This window comes from Sardina pilchardus, chromosome 17 (assembly GCF_963854185.1).
Source record: "Sardina pilchardus chromosome 17, fSarPil1.1, whole genome shotgun sequence".
NCBI classification, from domain to species: Eukaryota; Metazoa; Chordata; class Actinopteri; order Clupeiformes; family Clupeidae; genus Sardina; species Sardina pilchardus.
The window spans coordinates 13,474,671-13,492,945 of NC_085010.1; the positions used below are offsets into that span (position 1 = coordinate 13,474,671).

Sequence of the window (18,275 nt, forward strand, 5' to 3'; positions counted from 1 at the left end):
AAGCTAGACCACTAATCACGTCTTTGTTGAGATCTTTGACACTGTGCTCGTTGTGTCTAACTTTTGTTTGTAGGGATTGTTTGAAGGATTGTAAGAATGCATTCATTTAGAGCAGTAGTTTCCAAACTTTTATTGAAAAAAAAAAACAGCCAGTACAATCAGATTTTCAAAGAGTTGTAGGGAGCTTTTATGACATGATATGACCCTTCATAAAAACAAGAGAAAAACTATTTAAAAAATACAGTGCAGGTTGAAGTGTTTAGATTCACAGAACAGCAGTCCACAAAGACTATCTTGGCATTGATTTAAATCAATTCTTGTTTCTCGATTTTCTATACTTCGTCTCCTCCTCCTCCACATACACATACACACACATACACACGCACACACTCACACACACACACTCATACACACACATACAAACACAGAGAATATTCTGCTGCATGTGCAAACTGACACCCTCAAATCTTCCCCAAAGATATACTCATCATCACCCCTGACCCCTATAGCATATCACTCTCTAGCCTCTCCACCTCTGTCCACTTATTTGGCTTTGGGTGCTTTCCCCACCTTGCCTGCTGTTGCAGCCTTGATCGCCTGCACAGCGCTCTTCAGCCCGGCGATAGCCTCCGCCTGGCCATCCAGCTGCTGAGCTTTGGCCTGCAGTTTGTCCACGGAGCCCCTGAGCTGCTGCAGGTCTCCCACGGCCTTGCCGAGGGCCCCCGCGTCCCCGAGAGCGGCCACTTTCTGCTCCACGGCCGCCAGCTGCTGGCCGACGGAGGAGAGGTCGCCGCGGACGCTCTCCACGGACGCCGCGCTGCCCTCGAGCTGCTCTCCCAGACTGGCCCTCAGTCCCTCCAGGTCCGCCTTCAGGGCCTCCTGGGCCTTCTCCGCCGCCTTGCCCTGGGCGGCCAGCGCGCTTTCGTAGGAGTCGTACTTGGACAGGAGGGCCTCCATCTGGCCGTCTTGCTCGGCGTCGGCGCTGGCCAGGGCCTCGGCGTTCTCCTGCACGGCCGTCAGCCGGTTCTCGAGGTCGTCGGCGCGCCTCTGCGCCTTGGCGATCTCCTCGCGCAGCTCCTTCTCCAGGCTCTGGACGGCGGCGCCGGCCTGCTCCTGGCCGCTCTGCAGGCTCTGCGCTTGGTCGGCCATGTCCTGAACGGCGGCCTCGGCGGCGCTCACCTCCTCGCGCAGGGCGCCCGCCGTGGTCTGCACCAGCGCGCGCACCGACTCGATCTCCTCCGAGAGCGACGCCATCTCCTTGTTGCGGCCCTGCAGCTCCTCCCGGACCGACCCGATCTGCTCGCGCAGCACGCCGGTGTTGCCCTCGGCGACCTGGTTGGCGGTGTGCAGGTCGGCGATGGCGGTGGCCATGGCGGTCAGCTCCTGCTTGACCATCGCCGGGTCCTCGCGCTCCTCCACGCGGGCGCGGAGCTCCTGGAGCTGGGCGCGCGACTCGCCCTGGGCGCCGGCGAACTCGGCCACGCTGTCGCCGATGGAGCGGCTGAGCTCGGCCAGCCGGTCCTCCACGGTCGACTCGAGCGAGGAGAAGTCGCGCTCGCGCGCCTCCTTCACCTCGCGGATGCCCTCGGACAGGTCGAGCAGGATCTCCTTCTGGAGGCGCTGGAGGGCCTCCTGCACGCGCTGCGTCTCCTGCTCGCCCTTCTGCACCGCCGAGCCCAGCAGGCGCACCGCGCTCTCACCTTCGGTAACGGAACCTTCCAGAGACGCCAGTGAACTGCTCAGAGAGTCCACCTACAGAGAGAGAGAGAGAGAGAGAGAGAGAGAGAGAGAGAGAGAGAGAGAGAGGGTCAGTGGTAGCCTAGAAATCTAGACGCCCCTAGTGGCGCCCCAAATCTACTTTGCTGCCGAGGTAGTCTAGCAACTCTCTGTTGACTTGAGCTTGCCATTTGCAATGAGGGCCGGGCCAATCACATCAATGTATAGAGTTGGTAGGCCGGCTTAACATAATGACAACTGACCTGCGACCAGAAGTTGCAACCGTTTAAGCATCCAGCTACTTGAAAACAAGAAGATGATTCGTTTAGGCTATTGCGTGGAGAGGGAATTTGAAAGGCAACCATTTATTTATTGATTTATTTTATCCCACCCCTTCGATTGAGCCCTGCTATGGTGAATTTCTAGACCCTACGTCTTGATGTGGGTCTAGCTCGTTAGGCTAGGTCAGTGGGACTCTTCGTGGAGAAGACCTATGGGAGAGAGAGCAAGAAGAGGAGGAGGAAGGAGTAACAAGACACAGACACAACATTTGGGAGGAGGACAGAGATATAGACGCAGGCAGGCACAGAGAGATGGAGGGCCTTCTTCATTTAAATGCTGGGCAACGTGCAACGTCTGACTTAAGCTAATTTAATATGTGGACAAAGTCTGCTGCCTAATTTGATACCACGAGCAAGTTCCATGCAAACATCAAGATAGATTTAGCTCAGGCAGAAGACACTCTGATCATTGCAAGACTTGAATTAAGGCCCATTAAATTGCCATTCGAATTAAGGCCCAGAATCTAATAGAAAGTGGGGAGACAGAGAACTGAGACTTGTGAAGCACCTGCATAAGGCGAGACAGTGTGACTCAGGGGGTAGAGGGGAGGTGACGATGCTATTATTGCAGGTACCCCCCAAAAGAATTCATTCCCTGAAATATATGCAAAATACACTTGTGAATCTATGAGGAAACATCACATCAACAACAACAACAAACAACACCACCTGGCCTTTATAGAGCCTTTGCACTTTAAGTGTCTTACAGTGAGTGGGAATCCTCACTAACCACCACCAATGTGAATGCATGGCAGCCATTATGCACCAGAATACTCACCACACAACAGCTTGAGGTGGAGAGTGAGGGAATGAATGAATGAATGAATGAATGAATGAATGAATGAATGAACGGGGAATGATTAAGGGGCCATTGAATGAACCAGGTTGGGAATGTGGCCAGGACAATGCACATCAAATCAAATGTGGAGCAGGAGAGTTGCACTGTAACTGCACGTCTCGGTGAAAACTCAGCTCAGACCACTAAACTAATAGTCCTGTTTGGAATGTCACAACGTCCGAGTGGACAATTAGAGGATGCATGAATGCCCGTGACTCTGCGAGCACTGATACTTGCATGCAGAGCACAAATATGAAGACCAGATGTTATGCATTTCATCAGGGGTCATATGAGTGCAGTACATGCTATAGTCAAAATCACCACTGCTGACAGAGACTAAATCTACTTGCTGCTATACAGGCCAAGAAGAAGCCCAATGTGTTCAGCCCTACATTATTACTCAACCTGAGTGCAAATGTAGGCTACCACTGGAGATTTTGTTGACTAATGTTTCCTGAAAAGCATCACTGCTCTGCAAACAGTAACCGTGGGGCAGCCTGTTACATAACTCTACATTGACTGGGCATGAAGTGGTCGTATGAAATGAGAAAGATAGGAGATCTGGAACCAAAATGGTTTTGAAAGAATTCTGTTCAAACGTCTTTTCACCACTTTTTTTTTATCAATGAATGAATGCATGCAGAAAAGATAAAACTTTGATTCCACGGACAACTAAAGTGCATCTAAATTAAAATAACAATCAATATTTAAAAAGTGATGACATATAATCTACCAATGTTAGAATGCTACAATTTCCAAAATCATATATATATATAAATATATAAATACATATACATACATATATATATAAACGTATTTCTATAGCCTAGTGCCAACTCATCAGGCGTCTTTAGGGGGAGGGGACGCACTTAGACTGGCCATTTCCTTCTTCTGAAAATACTTCAAATGGATGAATCTCATTTGTTTTCAATAGCGCATTCTATTAAATTTATGAAAACAATTGTCTGTCATGTAAGGATATTTTCTTTTCCACAATTATATGGGACAGGATTTGCCATTTGCTCAGACCATCCTACCTGTTGAAGAACAGTCTCCACTTTCTGTGCCAGTTCTGAATTCTTCTGTAAAGACTCTTCATGTCTGTTGCTGATTTGGCTGACTTCTTCTAATACTTGTTGAAGGTAGTAAGACGCAAAACCAGCACCAGCCACCAGTGAGATGTAACAAAGCGCAGCCAAAAGTTTCAGACAACTTCCCGACCCTGAACTCGATTTAGGGTGAGGGGCTGGTAGGGTCTCTGCCTTGCTGGCTTTCTGACTTTTCTTCGCCACGTCATCTTGTTGCTGAGGTGGTGGTGGTGGTGGAGCATTATTTTTCTCGTTGTTGTTGGTGGTGGTCGAGTTGTTCTTATTTCTGTGTTTAGCAGTCATGTTTGCTGGAGTCCTGAGTTGGTCGTTTGGTGCGCGGAGGAAAGTGGAGATCGCTTATGAGCTGGTGGATGCTCCCGATACTGTTACAAGGGAATCGGCGTATCAGTGAGCGTGTCGTGTCCGTTCATGGAAACGTGTGGAGGTATGCAAAAAAGGGGCGTCCCTTTAAGAAATTATAGCCTATAGAACATATAGAGCTATTGCTTCGATTCCCCCTACACTTTTGTCTCAGCAACTTTTCAGGAACTCTAACCCATTCGCATTTAACATGTGCCTTAAATCTTCGTCATACAGAATGATCTCTGGATATAGCCTACGTTATATTATTACAATAGCATATAGGCTACATCATCTCCAATATTGAATTTGATATATTTTGCCAAAGGGTGTGGGGTCTGGAAACGACAGCGGAAACATTGACGTCCCCTCTGGATTTTTTAAAAGAAAATTAGCCTCTGGCAGTCAGATTATATCAGGACAGTGGATGGGCAAAGAGGCTGAAAAATCTCTTATCTCTCTAATTGCCTGCAAACTATATAAACAGCCGTGATAACAATTCAATGCCACTGTCTTAGTCCGGCTGTCGTAGCCTATGGTTGTAGAAATGTCACCGTGTGTGGAATAGGCTATATATTTTGTTTGCTCCACCCGTTCAACGTGGCAGTGAGTCAGACATGCTTTCCTCAACACGACACCCCTTTCTGCCCATGACAAGGCTACTTTGTTGCATGTTGTAGGTCATGCCTAATAAAAAGTAACTCTCTAAACTCTGTCAGAACAATCATAGCTAGTTTAAGTAGGCGTATTGTACTGTGTTTCAGAGTAGGCTATAGCCTACGCCTATAGAAAACAAATGTTTATTTCCAATGGTGTAGGCTATGGGCTATAATGCATTAAAGTGCACAAACAAAATGTTATTCTATGTTGGCCTACTGACTATTCTTCTAGTCTTAGATGTCCAAAACGAAGTCAATATAAACCATATAGGCCTACGTAATGGCATATCCCAGCGTTGTGCTACAGTGGCATATTTACTGGTTGATAAACTGAACTGAGGTTTTTGGGGCATCTTTATAATAATATAAGGAGCCATCAAGGCTGCCTGTATGCTATTGTAGCCACCTGGTGGCGGTTAAATGTCGAAAATAGATAACTGTAGCCGGATCAGTGGAAATCCCGTGAAATCTCGGATATCCTATTGTCCCGAGTTTGCAAGTTTGTTTCAGAGAACTTCCTGGAGTATGGGAGTATCCTATTTCTACTTGTGGGCGGGTGCATCCCCGAGTCATCCAACCACTGCCGCTTGCTGAGCTCGCGCACGTCTGCCACTTGAGCGGAGCTGAACTCCCGCCACAAACTGAAAGCACCACGGAGGGCTAGCTGCTAGCTGGTAAATAGACACGATGGCTTCGCATTCAAGGGCCAAAAGGTTGACACACTTTGAGATTGTCAACAGATGGTGTCTGGATTTTTATGTGGCCAAAGCTCTCGACGCTTTTCGGGATGATGAATACACACGGTTTTGCCAAATTAGAGACCATCTTCAAAGTAAGGAACGTTAGTGAACAACATCTCACTGTAACTTAGCTTTCATTTAAGCTAACTATGCTAACGAGCTAACACATGAGTAAACTTGGGCAGCATAACGTTGACTGGCATGGCTAACGTGAGTTTGCAACAGTGCAAAGAAGACGTTTGGGTCAAATGATTTCGCAAGTGTGTCAACAGCACTGTCAAATGCCATTGTCACCCTAACGCTACAGATGTGTTATGTGAAACACTCCTCCACTAACTAACATTAGCTGTTGTCCCAATATGAGTTTCTATAACAACATAACATAACGTTAGGTTACTCATAGCATTGCATCTCAAACTCAAACGTTAGGTTAGCAAGCCGACTTGGTTAGCTGAAAGTTAACATTTGTGGAAACAAGATCATCTTAGTTGTCTGCAGTTGTGAACGCATCGTTATCTGCCTGCCTTAACCAGGCGAAGTGACATTAACTTGCAGGTTTAAGTTAGCAGCGGAGAGAAGATGTGGTTCTAGAAAAAAAATCGTTTCTTATTGTATTCTTCTTGCAAGTTAACCTAGCTTGCTACTGAACGTAAGCAGAATGTAACCATGCATCTGCTTTTTAATAGGTTTGTTGGAGATGCCGATAGAGGCCAACAGTAGCTTACCCATGAAGTTACTAATCATGCAGTTTTTGTCTCGAATATATGACGGCAACAAACTTGGTAAGATGTATCTTAATGTCAACACCCTTAGCTGTTGTAAAGATGGAAGTAAAGTTGAACAGTGCTGTTTGTAATCTCTCTCTCTCTCTCTCTCTCTCTCTCTCTTTCTGTGTGTGTGTGTGTGTGTGTGTGTGTGTGTGTGTGTGTGTGTGTGTGTGTGTGTGTGTGTGTGTGTGTGCGCGTGCGTCATATTGGTTGCAGTGCAATAACGTTGCCCATAACACTTTGTTTTTACTCTTCCACTACCATACGAACGTTGTAGAGATGAAAATGTCACTGGGTTCATGTTGGAATGTTTTTAGGTGTGAAAGAGATAATATGACATTAGGTTCACCTGTCATAGTTATTTATTAGTTAGTAAACTAAACTCACCAGAATCAGTCATTGTGTTACACCTGGGCCTGCCATAATGTAATATATTTCAAAATGGCTGTTGTGGAAAAAGGACCATTGCTGCTGTGTGTGTACTGTAAATGACCTGTTGTGTTGTGTCCTTATCCTCAGGGACTGAATTTGAGTCTGAGGATTCTGTTACTCCGCTTGAGTCAGCCATGAGCGTCTTGGAGAAGATCAGTGCAGAGGTAGAAGTGCCGCAGTCAGACTTGGAGAGAGTCCACACATCACTAAGGGAGATGGTGAGGAGGACACACACACACACACCCCTCTTAATTAGAGCACAACAAGGCCCCTACACACAAGCACTGACATGAGTTCAGTGCACTCTACCGTTTCCAGTTGAGCCGTGTTCGATTCCCGCCATTGCGAATCCATGTCTCTTTGGATAAAAATGTCTACTAATTATCAGTCTACGTAAACTTGAACTTTTAACTTGAACTTTGACTCTGCCAACAATGTTCAGTGTACATAGAGCACTTAGTTTATTAAGCGTTTGTTATGGGTTTTGGTTAGTATATTATAGTATTTAGTTCTTTTCATTACGCTATTGATTGAATTGACATTGTTATTTATTATTTCTATTGACCTTAATGCAGCACTACCAACTTTTAAATAGTTTACTGTTAAATTTGCTGTTGTTATTTGTATGTTGCTTTGGACAAAAGGGTCTGCTGAAAACCATGACTATAACCATATTAGTGGTCACATAGAATTAGGAGATTGTGTCGTGTTTTTGTTGTTTAGCATCAGTACTAATGCATTCTTTCCTGGTTGGTTCAAAATATTTTATTCTGTAGGTGGTTGTCGTTTGCTTAAAAAGTAAAGACTTTAAAAAAGCCAAGGAGATGCTGGAAAAACACTTCCCAACGAGGACAAATTCAGTGGGCAAGGTGAGTTTTGTGTCTGCTTAAAAGATACAGTGTGTGCATCGTAGTGGTGTAAGATGATCAAGGGCCTTGGGTCACCACTCACAGTGAACAAACCCACAAACCCCATAATAAAGACCTTTGGTAATCATTCGAGTACCTTTAAGCAACACGGGAGGCTCTTTTGAAAATCTCTCCTCAGTCCTCAATCCTCGATTCTCTGGCTCATTCCCACTGCTCTATAAACTGGATAGACTCTATCCCATTGTTGCTGCCCCATAATTTGTTATAGATCAGTGGGAACGAGCCGGAGGACCGAGGATCGAAGACTGAGGAGAGACGTTGACAAGAGCCTAATGTAGTTATTTTACCTCCCTCTTTCTCTCCCACTGTGTTTCTGTCAGTCTTCACTGTCCTGTCATTAAAGGCAAAACACCCCCAGAAATATATTGAATATATAGACAAAATAAATAATTTACTTAATTGTGTTATCTGTGTTTTTCAGGCTAAGCTGTTGTCAGACCTGGTGCAGAAGAAATGTAGCTCTCACCCCACACTGGAACAGCCGTCCTACAGCCAGTTCAGGCAGAACACGCTGGACTTCATCGAGAGAGTGTACAACATGCCTCAGCCTTTTCTATCCATGGTATTAAAACACACACACACACACACACACACACACACACACACACACACACCTCTCTTGCCCACTGTGAGCCTCTACAGCACTTGAGGTCACAGTCTTTTGCTCTGTGATTCCTCGGTGGAATGGTTTACCTTATGCGCTTTGTTGCGATAGTTTTTAGATCTTCAAAAAAGCATCTAAAGACTCAACTATTTACCTTATTATGCCAGACTAATTGATTTTTGCAGAGTTGTGATTTTAGGTTTATGATTTTTGCTATTATTCTGTTCAATGTTATTTGTTAGTTAGTCTATTATTGATTTTGTATTTCTTTTTTATACATATTATTTAGGAGGATATACAGTATATATGTGTGTGTGTGTGTGTGTGTGTGTGTGTGTGTGTGTGTGTGTGTGTGTATGTGTATATATATATATATATATATATACAGTATATACATTACTTTAAACTGTTCAGTTTAATGTTAATGTATTAAGTAATGTCTGTACTGTAAGTCGGTTTGGATAAAAGCGTCTGCTAAGTACCATAAAGATAAACACAAACCTCACTTCACAACACGACACTTCACACAGTTTAATTCTTAAAAGTGAGACTAGTATTGAGATTACATGCAACATCCTGGTAAAAGAAATCATGACCATATGCTCTATTTGAATCATATATTGTATGTGGTGTGAAAAGGCTAACGACAGTGATTACCTTTTTTTGTCTGGTGTGTTGCATGTGATAACCGGTGTCTGTTTTTCCGATGTCCTGCAGGTTGTACGGAAGAGGAATGGAATGGTTGAGGAATCGGAGATCGTCAAGAGAAGGTCGCGGAGATTAGAGTATGGAACCCAAACAGAGAACCACATTAACCTCACATCTGAGCCACGCCAAGAGCAAGATGCACCAGAGCACAGGTAACAGAGAAGGACACACACACACACACACACACACACACACACACACACACACACACACACACACACACACAAGCAATAACATGGACATGGAATAACCGGAACCGCAGAACTAAGAAATATGAGCCAAATCTTGTTAGAACAAGAAAGACCTCAACATTGCTAACAACAGTGCACACACACTCAAACTGCACTACCTGCCAGTCTTCACTGGGTGTGCAACCAAAGTGCTTTGTTTGCAGTACATAAAAACAGTTTTAGAATGTGCACACTGTTGGCACTTCCACTAATTAAGTCCATTTCCACTGATGATGGTGGTAGCTTTATGCTTCATGTCCACACATACACAAATGCACATACATATATTTAATATGTCAGACCATGAACAAAGACTGTATGTATAGACAGAGAGTGACACACCCCAAAACGCTGTTAACGACATCTGACCTCTGGTGATGAACTTCAAAATAGGAAAAAAAAAAAGTTCACTCTGGTCTCAACTATGCATTTTATTGGGCAACATTTCCAATGTTAACGTTTGGATATGTTATCCAATAAAATATACATTTGGAGCCTGACGGAGAGGCTCCACCGGACACATCACTGAAGCGTTCTGCTCGCGCTGCATCTGCTGCAAATATTAGCTTCCACTCTAATCAACAGAACTGACTACACCAGTAACATAATAGCGGCGTGTATGCTCGAAAAAGTTAGACCAAAATGAGTCCTCTAAAACTATTTTTACGCTCTGCGAATGGAGCACTTCAGTTGCCACCCCGTTGTACGCCGGACGGGAGTGCAACTTTTTCTTGTAATTTTTAAGACCATAATTAATGCCTAACTTTTACTATATTAATCATACTTTGTTGTCACTGACTATTTTATAAAGTAAGCCAATCTGATTGGTTCTAACTTTGACCTCTTTCTCTCCACAGCTCCTCCGCCTCTGCAGATGCCCGTCCGGGGTTCGTGACCTTACAGGTGCTGCGGCAGGTTTACGAGAGTCAAGCTCAGAGACTGGGCCTCAAGGTACCCTTCTCCACCCTGATGGAGGAGGTCTACAAGGAGGCCGAGGAGGAGGCCCAGGATGGGCAACCACAACAACCACAACAACCACAACAACCACAACAACAACCACAACCACAGCAACAGCAAGAGCAAGAGCAGCAAGCGGTGGAGGTGGAGGTGAAGGCGGTGGAGATTCAGAAGGACATAAATCCTGTGGAGAACGTTCCGGAGAAGACGACTCCTGCTACTGCTGGGGAGGAGGTGCGCGAGGAGACGCAAGTGGACGAAGATGAGGGGGAGGAGGAAGAGGAGACACAAGCTGAAGAGACGCAGGCTGAGGGGACACAGGCTGAAAGTCTGCACCTCTACCTCTCGGAGACTCCTCAGGAGGACTTACAAAAGGAGGTGGTGGCGGAGGAGGAGGAGGAGGAGGAGGAGGTGGCCATGGAGGAGGAGGAGGAGCAGGAGGAGGAGGAGCAGGAGCAGGAGTCAGAGCCGGACAGGGGGAAAGATGCGGATGAGGGAGGTGCGCCAGTGCTCGCTGGCTCAGAGGAGTCCATGATGGAAGTGGAGCAGAAGGAGTCCAAGCCGGTCAGAGAAAAGGAGGAGGAAGTGTCGGTCTTGGTGAACGCAGAGAGAGACGCAGTGAGCGACGACGACGCAGTGGTGCCTGCTGTCTCGCCACCACGTCTTTCCTCTTCCGACACGGACAATCTGTTCTCGCAGGCTGAGTCGCCCAGCCTCCTGGCTCAACCCAAACGCCTCACCCGCTCCCGGCGCCGGGAAGATCCCCCAGCGGCCCGCAGCGCCATCACTTCCCCCTCCCCTCCCTCTCCCTCTCCTCCCCCTCCCTCGAACCCACAAACTTCCACATCAAAATCCCCAGACCCTGCCGAGCAAGCCAAGCCTGCAGCGAACACGACAGAGCGCTGTATGCTGTCCCTCAAGATCGGTGGGCGCTACTGCAGGGTAACCGTGCCCCAGCTGATCATGCTCCCCGATAGCCAACCAGTGACGTCTCAGTCGGAGAAGCTCTCGACCTCTGACCCTGACTCGTCCGCTGCCGAGAACTCCGCGCTGGACGAGCCGCGGTTGCCGTCCGAGCTGGAGGAGAGCGTCAGGACGCCGCCGCCGCCATCGCCGCTGTCGTCGACGCCGGACAGAGACGAGCGCAGGGGCCGCGGGCGACTGAGGGACCCGCTCCTGAACTCGCCCGCCCGGCGTTTCAAGGAGTCGCCCGCTACCACCCCCATCAGGGGCTCTTCCAGTGCCGCCAGGAACTCCAGGGACAAAGACTCCGTCACGCCTAGTCGGAGCACCTCCGGCGGCACTACTAGTCGGTCGGGGGAGTCAGGTTCTGCCACACCAAGCAGGGGTAGTTCTAATACCCCCGGGCGTCAGAGGGATCCCGTTCCTAACACGCCGACTAGGGGCAGCGGGGTCGGTGCCAAGCGTCTGAAAGAGCCGCTGCCAACCAGCCCTGGCAGGCCGGGACCCGGGAGTGCCCCGCGCCCAAACAACGACTCCACGGATGAAGGTCCGCAGGACTTCTTGCTGTCCAGTTCGCCACCCAACAGGAAACGACGGAAGGAGCTAACCATGAGGTAAGGCAACATGGCAAGAAAAAAAAGAATGTATAAGTAGAGACATAACTTCAGTTTGCTTTGCTAGGAAGAGGATGTGTGTCACCACCAACTTCTCTTCACTGTTGCATGGCAAGTTAAAGCAAAAGTTTCCTCTTTGTGTGTGTGTGTCTGTTTGTGTGTGACTTTAAGGGATGCAATGGTATGTGGTATATTATTATAATACGAACGATACACCCCCTACCGTTCAATACACAAACGTGAACCACGATATGTCGGTTTATAATTTGCTAAAGTTTCTAATTGCGCCGCAAACTGCAAGCACTTTAGACATTCACAAAACACCTGCAGATAACCAGTGCATGGGCCCTGCCACCTCTACAACCAATCAGAACGTCCCTGCTAACGTAGCAATATGTTGATGGGTTGTTGCGTTCTGTTTGCAAATGAGTTTGAGAAACACCAGGACACAGCTGACTGCTCCAATGAGTGAAACAGAGAAATACATTTTGAAGAGGAGGCACTGCCGTGCTTCATATCCACTATGAGGGAACATGTATGATTTCAGTACAAGCTGTGAAGACCTTAAAGTTTAAAAAAAGAAAGTAGTTATTGCAAAACTAAATTACATAATACAGTGAGTCTGGAGCGGACACTTCTAATATGATGTCGCAAGGCAAGGCAAGGCAATGCTAATTATATAGCCTAGCACATTTCTTCCCAGGGCAGTTAGATATAACTTAAGCTACATTATCAAGGAGTACCCTAACTTTTGGATTTTATGAGAGAGGAGTGAGTGAGAGATATTTAAAATAGATTGACACGGACACCCCAGCTCTCTCCACTGCTCGAAGCAAATGAAAACTACCCTACAGACAAAAAATAGTGTGTCGCACTGCCTTTTTGTCTATAGGCAAAATATAGTTAATTGTCTTAAATCTCTTTTTATTTATTTCTTTATTTTAGATATATTGAAGTACCGAAACCGTACCGTTATTGTGGCCCAAAATCTGTGATCCATACCGAACAGCGCCTGGCACACAGTACTGCTGCATCCCTTGTGTGTGTGTGTGTGTGTGTGTGTGTGTGTGTGTGTTCAAATGTATTCAATTTTGCATGTATATCCATATGACTTTCTTAACATATTCCTGATATGTGACCATTCATAGCGAAATCAGTCGTTTTGCGCACAACGTTATTTTGAGAAAATCAACAATAACAAACTTCCGGGTTAAAATGTTGAATTTCACGTTTTCGCCTCATTCGACTGTATACAGTCTACAGTTTCATATCGTGAACGCATTTCACAGAAAAACATACGTTTTGACTGTTAAACCCGGCGAAGATTCAACACATTTGCTGTCATTCCCGTTGTGCACGCGCTGCTTAAAAGGGTGATTTCTCCTCTTCTGGCATATCGTGACAGGAGAACCATGTCAACTTTGGATGCTGTTATCTTAGCGATAGTTTGTGTAATACCCTCCATATACATATCGTTGGAAAGCTTAGTTTATGGTCGTTCACGTGAGCACAATAACTTAATTTAATTAATTTTACCGAAACGACTGGTTCCGCTTTACAGGGTCACATATATGTATATTGTATTTATGATTGTTCATTCATGACAGCACACGCTATGCTACTCGCTGTGTAGTTTGATGGGTGCCTATAATGTCTCTATGCTTGCTGATGCCCAGATTGAAACTCTGCATTACTTGTTAAATTTCATTAATTTTCCTAAAGTAATACTGACTGACCATGTCTCAACTCGTCCTGCTGTTCCATTAGTTCTGAGCTTTAGTTATGCGACATGCGGTTGCTTTAAGTTTTCTTATGCTTGATTGCAATGCTCAATAGACTGATTGAACAGAATGACACATGTTGAATTGGCAGAGGGGGTGACGGACCAAATGCCCTAAAGTAGTAGTAAAGTGACTACTATATAGCAAACCCTTTCATCAAAAGCGACACGGACTCGCAACAACGGGTTTGGGTATCAAACTTGGTCTGACCAATTGTCATGCACACCTGCTCAACTAGATTTATTTAGTAAGTAGTGTGGAGTTTGGGATAGTTGTGATGTAAAGCTAGCTAGCTAGTAGGGCTCAGCATTAACTTTTAAAAATGGTTGCCAGCTTTGCAACTAGGCATGAGGTTTTGTCTCGTTAAAGCCAGACAAATTTCTAGTTGTCCCCGGGGCAACCAGGGGGGACAAACTGATTGCCACTGGTAACCATTTGGTAGCCAAGGGCAACCAGGGAACCCTGGCAAGCTGTTGTGTGGTCTGCCAATCTCTTCACACTTTTTGTCAACTAGTTGCACACTGTCTTCAAAGATGCATTACATCCGTTTATGTATGTATGCCCTTTTGGTGATGTAATGTTCAAAACAGTTTAGAGAAACAGGTAATAATCGTTCAGTACCAACAATGCATTCTGAAATGAGATTTCTTCTCCAGTAAATCCATTATTTATTACATCAGTGGAGCTGGTTGTTGAACTGAGATTTCATTTATTTGTTTTGTTTGTTAGTAAGTCTGTTTGGGTTTTTTTTGTCAAAATGCATACTCATCTACTTGTCCAAATCTCCAAGGTGTGATTATATGTAAAAATCTCATGACGCCTGTGTTCTCTCAAGCTTAGCTGAATGACCAAGATCTCAAAATGGGAAGCAAGGGATCACATGTAACAGTGTCCTTGCATATTTACTTGCGCACAGGTGCATGGAGTTGAAGTATGCGTTTTGAACAGAGGGGTAAATGCACTTCAGAAAATATAAGTCCTGCCACATATTTGTTCCAACCATTCACTAAACCAACTGTTTCTAATTAAGCTCAACTCTTAAGCCAGGTAGATAGGCTAATTGGGCAAACCACTCATGCTGCACAGGTAGAACCAATGTGTGGCAGGACTTTTACTTTCTGAAGCCAGAGCTCTCCACCTCTGTGGAGCTGGCGTCAATGACTCACTGCTCCCTTATTTGGTATGCAGGCGTCTAAGAAGACTAAGAATGAAGTCGCACACAGGGACAGACAAGGCAGGCGAGATTGAGAGCGATGGCAGTGACATGGTGATACGCTACCGCCAAAAGGTGGGGGCAAGGGGACGACAGCATGACCCTTTCTCTTTGTCCGACACGCCCAGCAAGGGCAGCCCCTCTGCCACCCCTGACAGCGGTCTCTCTGGCGCCACCACTAGGTGGTTGAAGGAGAGCGCCTCAGCCTCCTCCGACAGCAGCACCTCTAGTGCCATCACCAGGCACACAAAGGAGAAGGCATCTGTCACCCCCAAAAAGTGCCCCTCTAGCGCCACCACCAGGTGGTTGAAGGAGAGGGCCTCTGTCTCCCACAACAGACCCCCTTCTGGTGCCAGCCCAAGGTTTTCTAGGGATGAAGGCAATGCCACTCCCAGAAGGGTCACTTCTAGTGCCCGTAGCTGTTCGAGACAGTTGGCTGCTGCCTTGCCTAGTAGTAGGAGCACTTCTGGAGATGCCACCCGAGGTTCAAGAGAATCGGGCTCCGTCACTACGAGCTGGGGCAGTTGCAGGGGCAGTTGCAGCACCCCTGGGCGTCGGAGGGACACCCTCCCTGACACCACAGTTAGGGGCAGTCCTGCAGGTGTCATCAGAAGTGCGAGGCAGTTGGCCTTTGCCACCCCTAGCCGGGGCACTTCTGGTGAAGACAGTGAAGGCATCGACGGGGTGACGTCACTCGACCAGGCAGGGGCCGCAGCACGGAGCACGATGCAGAGCCCCTCTAGCCAGTATCACACGTGTGACTCCGAGGCAGGGAGGAGCAGCAGGAGCAGCAGGTCCGTTGCTAACAGCGCCGCCGGCGCGCATTCCCATTCCTTTTACAGCAAGATGATGAACGCCACGGCAACCAGGGAGGAGTGGAGCGACGAGGACTCGCTTTTCAGCAGCACCAGAATAAAGGAGAAAGGTTTGTGATTCTACTCTACTCAGTATTACATACCAAGCTCACACTTGTAGTTGTTTTGAATGAAATGAATGAATACAGTGCACATTTCACATGCCATGTAAGAAATAATTTTTTGTTACGGTATGTAGTGTATGTCAGCAGATAGCTTGCTTTTTAATCAGTCTTTTTTCTGATTTCTATCTTTCTCAGAAGTGACGAAGAGTAATGGAAAGAAAAGGGTAAGTTATCTTGTCTGTTAAGGCAGTGATGAAATGTAAAAAAGTTTTGCATTATGATATAAAGTCATTAGCCTGGAAAATCCAGACATGTGGTAATCTTTCAGATTAAGGGTCTTTTAAATTAATTAATTATTTTAGTTTTGCACTGTCAACATCTTGTTCAGCAGAAATGATAGCAGAATCTGAATGTCTAGCTTCCCTATTGGCAGCTGAAGCGAGTCCAGGTGATGTGATAGACTCGGCACCACTGCTCATTTGTCTATCATAGATTATTGCGAACTGTCATAGTTGCTTTTCAATAGAACTTTCCCCAACCTCAAACCCTGAAAGTTATGATCTGTATAAAGGTTAAAAAGTCTTTGATTGATTGGTAAATACCCTAAACATGTTGCATTAAGTAATGAAGATGGTCCAGTTAAAATCTTGGCATGGTTGCTTCTCAATGGAACAAGTCCAGACCGACTTTCCCCAACCTCAAACCCTGAAAGTTTGTATCTGTATAAAAGGTTAAAAAGTCCTTGACTGATTGGTAAATACCCTAAACATGTAGCATTAAGTAATGAAGATGGCCTAGTTAAAATCTAGAGACAGTGTTGCATGTGTCCAAGTCCCTTGTCCCTTCCTGTGTTGCAGAAGTGGACAGAAGAGGAGACCCGTTGGGTGAAGGAGGGTGTGAAGCGTTTCGGAATGGGGAATTGGGCGAAGATCCGTGAGGCATATCCCTTCGACGGGCGCACGTCGGTCAACATCAAAGACCGCTGGCGAACAATGAAGAACAACGGAACTATATAAAGGAAAACCAGAGTGGGACTTCACTCGGAAGAGACTGAACTATGAATGTGTACAGTTGTCGTGTGGTGTTTTTAAGTAAAAAAAAAAAAAGATGTAAATATATTTTATGTTCGCTAAAACACTGTTCAAATATACATGTTTTGGACACTGTTCAAATGTGTCATGTTCTTGATGCTTGACAGCATATTTCTTTGACTGTGAGAGATTAAAGAGTATTTTTGACATGTCTTTCTGAATGCCCTTAAATAATAATCTTTATTTACAGAGCGCTTTTCTAAACATAGTTTCAGAGTGCTTTAAATGTTACACCCTTGTCCTCATACTTAGTATCTAGTACTGTACATGCCAAATCTGTGTTTGTTCACCATGACCGTTTCATATTAGAATTAAGAATTTGCTTGTTTAAGGGCTCTTTGTTGCATATCGAACACTGCTGAGAAACAGTGAGAAGAAGCGTGGCTTAAGATTGGGGCATATTATGGGTAAAAAAACAACAACAAAAAAACACTGACCAGTTTTAGCCTTCTGGGCTTTCATCAGGGCCTTCAGCCTTGTTTCTTTAAAACTTCAAGAGCACCTTGCCTGTGTCTGGCGTCTACTACATCCATGATCTGAGGATTCGATATACCTTCCCTCTTTTGTCACTTGAGATTAGTGAAGGGTTTTTTCCCCCCTGATTTCACAGAAGGTATTAATGGATCTACGTATAGTAGAAGAGCAACAACAAGCCTAAACCTGTAGTAATGGCAGATGTCTTCATGAACATTTGATAAACTGGGGGGCAGCCGTGGCCCACTGAGTAGGCCTTAGGGCTTGTAACCGAAGGGTTGTCTGTTTGATCCCTCACAAAGTAGGAAAAATGTGGGTTGGGGAAGTGGTTAAGCACTGCTCTCTCATGCCCATATCCATGGTCGAAGTGCCCTTGAGCAAGGCACCTAGCCCCTCACTGCTCTCCGAGCGCTGCTGTAGCAAGGCAGCTCAAGCAGTGCTTAGGCAGTGAAGACAGGGTTAGTGTGTACTTCACCTCCTTGTGTGTTCACTAATTCACGGATGGGTCGGGATGAATGCAGAGACCTAATTCCTTGTATATGCAAGTATACTTGGCCTAGGAACCTCAGTTACATTCACATTTGTTTAAAATAAAATGATAGTCATACAGCAGTAGAATTTAGCCCTAGAGAACCCATATCTGAGATAAGCTAAGCAAGCAACTAAAAAGTGTGTCCAGGGGACAGAGGTTGGTGGTTGCGCTGGTGATCCTTCTTTGTTGTATGAATAATAGACCATATTATATTACCATTAGTATTAAACATACACTATAGCTTACATGAAGCAAAGTAGGAGGAATATGTGGGCTACTTAATTTACTTACTTAGGAACCACGTTTCTGTTTTTAATTC

At 45.8% G+C, this 18,275-nt stretch overlaps 2 protein-coding genes across 2 annotated transcripts; one reads left to right on the forward strand and one right to left on the reverse strand.

The window, feature by feature from the left end:
* Nucleotides 1–111: 111 nt before the first annotated feature.
* Nucleotides 112–4,734, reverse strand: ckap4 (cytoskeleton associated protein 4). Its single transcript, XM_062518065.1, has 2 exons — nt 3,933–4,734; nt 112–1,752 (listed from the first exon to the last, which is right to left on the reverse strand). The coding sequence occupies exons 1-2, from the start codon at nt 4,284–4,286 to the stop codon at nt 544–546; spliced, it is 1,563 nt and encodes a 520-aa protein (XP_062374049.1). The 5' UTR covers nt 4,287–4,734; the 3' UTR covers nt 112–543.
* Nucleotides 4,735–5,654: 920 nt separating this feature from the next.
* On the forward strand, nt 5,655–11,950 carry terfa (telomeric repeat binding factor a). The gene is made up of 8 exons (XM_062517470.1): nt 5,655–5,834; nt 6,429–6,524; nt 7,029–7,159; nt 7,718–7,810; nt 8,292–8,432; nt 9,192–9,334; nt 10,270–10,747; nt 10,895–11,950. The coding sequence occupies exons 1-8, from the start codon at nt 5,690–5,692 to the stop codon at nt 11,948–11,950; spliced, it is 2,283 nt and encodes a 760-aa protein (XP_062373454.1). The 5' UTR covers nt 5,655–5,689.
* The last annotated feature ends 6,325 nt before the right edge of the window (nt 11,951–18,275 follow it).